At 29.4% G+C, this 4,782-nt stretch overlaps 2 protein-coding genes across 2 annotated transcripts in view; both read left to right on the top strand.

Moving 5' to 3' along the window:
* LOC107609011 overlaps nucleotides 1-643 on the top strand; it is a 2,580-nt gene extending 1,937 nt beyond the window's left edge. The window contains exon 8 of the mRNA XM_021107107.1: nucleotides 335-643. The gene's annotated coding sequence lies outside the window, so the exon portion shown is untranslated. The remainder of the gene's footprint in view (nucleotides 1-334) is intronic.
* LOC107606557 (receptor like protein 30-like) lies at nucleotides 1,808-3,865 on the top strand. The gene is made up of 4 exons (XM_016308607.1): nucleotides 1,808-1,924; nucleotides 2,445-2,495; nucleotides 2,813-2,885; nucleotides 3,021-3,865. Exons 1-4 carry the CDS (start codon nucleotides 1,808-1,810, stop codon nucleotides 3,863-3,865), a joined length of 1,086 nt encoding a protein of 361 aa, XP_016164093.1.

Here is a 4,782-nt window from a genome sequence, read left to right on the forward strand (position 1 = left end):
CACTATCACAACACACCCACACACTCTTCACATATTTTATCATATTTTTTTTCAATTGCATTCTCTAGGATTTGAACCCTCCACCTTAACGTGGAGAGGGGGGAGAAATGCCATTAGAGCCAAGGCTCATTGGCACAAGGTTTGTTGTTTAACACCAATATGGTGACTTATAGAATGGGGCTGACATGAAAAGGATTATAGGGGGTCCTTGAACTTTTTGACACAGTTTTCAGGGGTTTTGTTATATTTTTTATGTCCGTGGGCTATCGTTACTTTTTATTTGACTCAATGAATTGTGTGGTGGCCTCTAAAATATTTTGCATTCTCCTAACAGCCATTTTTGGTTCGTCTGGTCCGCATGAAGAGGCAAGGCCCACTGTCTCAATGAAACACGTGATGAAGTTTTTGAATCTGCCAAGGAGTCTTAGCTCACATGCCATGCAATCCAAGAAAAAAAATTGTGTGGGTGTATGTTGCACACTCCCAATCCATCTCGGGTACCTAGAATTGGGGTTGGCATGAAAGAATTTTATGGGATTTGGATCCTCTAAAGTTTGATTTTCATTTTAGAGAGTAAAGTGTAATCTTCTACCCTTAAATAGTTTCTCTTTCATATTTATTATTGGTCCCACCTATGAAATCAATGGTGAGAGATCACACTTTACTCATCTTCCTCTTGCTTGTTTCAGTGTCAATAATATTGTAACTTAAATAACCAAGCTTCTCATAGTTGAGGTGTTTTGTTTGTTCCTTAACATCAGGAGCAGTTTGATTTTTGTTTAGTTTTTTATTTTAGATCAGAAAATAATGTCTCCTCTTACTATATGAGCCTGAGGCACCTTCTATCCAAGACGAAAAAAAAAATAAAAAAAGAAATGTCAAAGAATCAAAAGTTTTTCTGTTATTAATCTCATAAGTTTAAGTTCGAGACATTCAATCATTAATAATAAATGCTAAGTTAATGATAACTTGGTGTTCTTAGAGAAAATTTTCTCATACAAGATTTTTTCATTTTAGTACTTAGTGGAGTTTGTGGTCAACCCAAAACCAAATGAAAATAAAGGATCATAAGACCATCTCCAGTAGGGAACTCATCCCAGTTCCTGTTTATGGCCCACCTGTCATAAAAAGTAACTCCACATCAGCTTTTGCGTCATAAACAATAAATAGGAACTCAAAGCATCTCCCTCTTCTCCATTAGGAGGAACTAACTTTAGTCCCTATTGTGGTCCCACTTAATTAATTAATTAAAATACTTAAAATTAATATAATTAATTTTTTTCAATAATATTATTTAAATTTATAAATTTAAAAATAATTCATTATTAAAAGATATTAATATTAAATAAATTCATATATAATAATAATACACAATATATAATTCGAGATTATACTAATTTATAGTTTTGTGTTTACAACTGCTAATTTTAATAATATCATTAGCATTTTAAATTTTAAAAATAAAAATAACCAACTCAACTAAAAATTATTTTATAAGGTATAAAAATTAAATTTATTTTTTAATGTAAGTAAATTTAATTAATTATAATTTAATATAATAATATAAATAATATTCAATATTAATTATAATATAAATAATTAATATAAATTATTAATTAAATAAAAATATAATTTTTATTATAATTATTACTAATTTAATTATTATTTAATTATTTCAGATTTTATATTATTATTTTTTTATAATAACTTGCCAAATGGCAAGTTATTATTGGTTAATTTGAGTCCCTGTTTAGAGGGACTCCCTTACCTTGATCCTTGTGCGGGAACTCACTCCTTCTCTCCTCCAATGGTTAGAGTTCCTATATGTCAGAAAAAAGTCAAAGAGGAACTCACCATTGGAGGTGCTCTAATGTTTATCACCAACATTCATAGGAAATTTGTCAACATTCTCGCTCGAACTATAGTAATTACTTGATGGTAATGTCTTAAATAAAATAAGAATTCAATAAACTTTTTAATTTTTGTAAGTTAAATACTTTTATATTGTTTAAAATATGGAGGTGATAAATAAAAATTTTTAATAGTAATTAATTAAATATATTAGAAAAATATGCATTAAATATTTATTATGACTAATAATTTTTAATATATTTTTATATTTAATTTGATATAAATTTAAAATTGAAAAAAAATTGTTTTAATAATAAACTCACTTTTGGAATTGAAAAAAATATCATGATATAATAAATATTTATATAATTTTATGATTAATTCTCTTTTTATGTTGATAATCAAAGACATCAACCAAACATTAAGATAATAAAAATAATATTTGTCAGATAAGTACACAACAAATTTATTATCCGCAGTAGCACTCAGGCAAATTCAATGATTAGAATTTTCGGGTTCAACTCCTGGCTGCGGAACAATTTTTTTTTCTTTTTGTGGGAATTATTTGTATGTTAGCTAGTTTTTTGTTCTAGGACACCTTGATTGCTACCCATCTGGTTAAAGTTCGGATTTTTCGTATAACGGTAATTGGTCACTCCATAGTAAATTAGTAACGCATTGTACCAGTAAACAGGGTTCTTAATTATGAGTTGATTATTCCTTAAAAAATTGAGTGGCGTTTCATATAAATGAATAAATGTTGGAGCTTAAGTTTGATGCATTGGCTGTGGCTCCTATCACATGTTTTCATTTGTAAATCTTTAAGACAGTGAGTTGTGAGTAAAACTATTATGATATTGTAGCAATACTTGATTGGATGTATGTGTTAACGCCTGCAATGTATGCATATATTATAAATTGAATTTTACATGTTAATAAAGTTTTCAATTTTCATTCTCAGTTTAGACAAAAGCCTTGTGATCCTCCTTTACCGGAAGCTGATGAAGATGATGAACCCTGTTTACCCAAAGCTGGTAAAGATGAAGAGACTCATTCTTAACGCCACAAACTTGAAAGAGCTTGTTCTAACTGATGTGAACATGTCTTCAGTTAGAGAGGACTCCCTGTCTTTGCTGATGAATGTATCATCTTTAATAACCAAATTGAAGGGGTGATTCCCAAATGGTTTAATGAGTTGTTATACAAATGGAACATAAACTTCATTGATCTTAGTTTCAACAAGTTGCAAGGAGATCTTCCAAATCCACCAGATGGCATCTATTACTTTTCAGCTTCAAACAACAACTTCACTGGAGGAATTTCTCCAACAATTTGCAATGGAAGGTCCCTGAATATGCTAATCCTGTCCCACAACAATTTGAGTGGCGATATTCCCCAATGTTTGGGAACCTTTCCTTCACTCCAGGTTTTGGATTTGCAAATCAACCATTTTCATGGAAGCATACCTGCATACTTCTCCAAGACTAATGCTCTTGAGACGATAAAGTTGAATGGCAACCAATTGGAGGGACCAGTACCGCAGTGTTTGGCTCATTGCACAAAACTGGAAGTTCTAGACCTTGGTGACAATAAAATAGAAGATGTCTTTCCCAACTGGTTAGAAACTCTTGAAGAATTACAAGTACTTAGTTTACGACATAACAAATTTCATGGTACCATCACTGGTTTGAGTACGACCAAGTTGAGAATTCTTGATGCGTCTAATAACAATTTCAATGGCCCCTTGCCAATGCAATACTTCAGAGAGTTTCAAGGAATGATGACTGTGGATGATAGTAGCCAAGAGTATATGATTACCAACGGTTCATATAATGATTCTGTGGTGGTCATTATGAAAGGTCAAGTGATAGAATTGGCAAGGATATTAACTATTTTCACAACCATAGACATGTCAAATAACTTGTTTGAGGGGGAAATTCCACATGTCATTGGAGTGTTATACTCTCTCAAAGGACTTAACCTCTCACACAATGCAATCACCGGAAAATTGTAGAAGAAGAATGAATTAGCTTAATATGTTTTTCTTTTCTATTTTAGTTTGTTGTAAGTTAACTTTTCTCTTTACTAGTTGTAACTATTGATATAATAAAAGGTTATCTATTTCAAGTTGTTTTAGACTTTTATAATTTAAGTAAGAGAAAGTTTAGAGAGTCAGTATTTTTATTAAAATTTGGTCAGCACTCAACCAGCAAAAGAAAAATGAGTAATTGCATATTATTGAATGAAATCTCACACCATTAAAAATACCAATGATAATTAATTGATAACTACAAATCACAAAATTTACTGAACTCTTAACACTCCCCTCTAACTAATTTATCATAAATTCATCGCTCACAAAAATAGTGCAAGCATTTCAACTACTTGATGTGCTGTAAATATCTTATGCATTTTATTTTTTCTCTTTTATTATTGTTAATGTTATTCTTATAATGTTTTTAAGTTCTCTTTTGCTATTTAAGATTTAATTGTGTTTATCATTTATATATTGTTTTTGTCATTTATATATTATTTTTTTACCAACAATTTATTTTTTAATATTATTTAACTATAATATAATGCTGAAAAAGTATGATGTCATAATTTATTGATGTTATTTTTAAGGGGGATACTACAATGAAGATGTTATAATTGTCTTCATATGAATATATTGCTTTTTAACCTTTGGATGATGGATTGTATGGTTAGATTTTGAAATTTATAAAAGTGTTGTTTTTGTTTAAAGTGTGGCTAAATAAATAAACTACACTTTTAACCAAAGCATCTTCATGAGAAGATATTTTTGCCATCTTCATTGTAGTATCCACCTATTTTTAATTATTGAAATATTATATTCATGTTTGTATTATGTCAAACTGTTTTATTCTTGTACTATAAATCTATAATATTTAAGTTTATTAAATATATATA

Source organism: Arachis ipaensis, chromosome B07 (genome assembly GCF_000816755.2).
Source record: "Arachis ipaensis cultivar K30076 chromosome B07, Araip1.1, whole genome shotgun sequence".
Classification (NCBI taxonomy): domain Eukaryota; kingdom Viridiplantae; phylum Streptophyta; class Magnoliopsida; order Fabales; family Fabaceae; genus Arachis; species Arachis ipaensis.

Bases quoted from the DNA above. Each gene is read 5' to 3' on its own strand.
- LOC107606557 (XM_016308607.1), top strand. From the start codon at position 1,808: ATGGTTAGAGTTCCTATATGTCAGAAAAAAGTCAAAGAGGAACTCACC. The intron at 1,925-2,444 runs GTAATTACTTGA...TTTTTGTTCTAG, and splicing joins ACATTCTCGCTCGAACTATA to GACACCTTGATTGCTACCCA. The intron at 2,886-3,020 runs GTAAAGATGAAG...ACCAAATTGAAG, and splicing joins ACCCTGTTTACCCAAAGCTG to GGGTGATTCCCAAATGGTTT.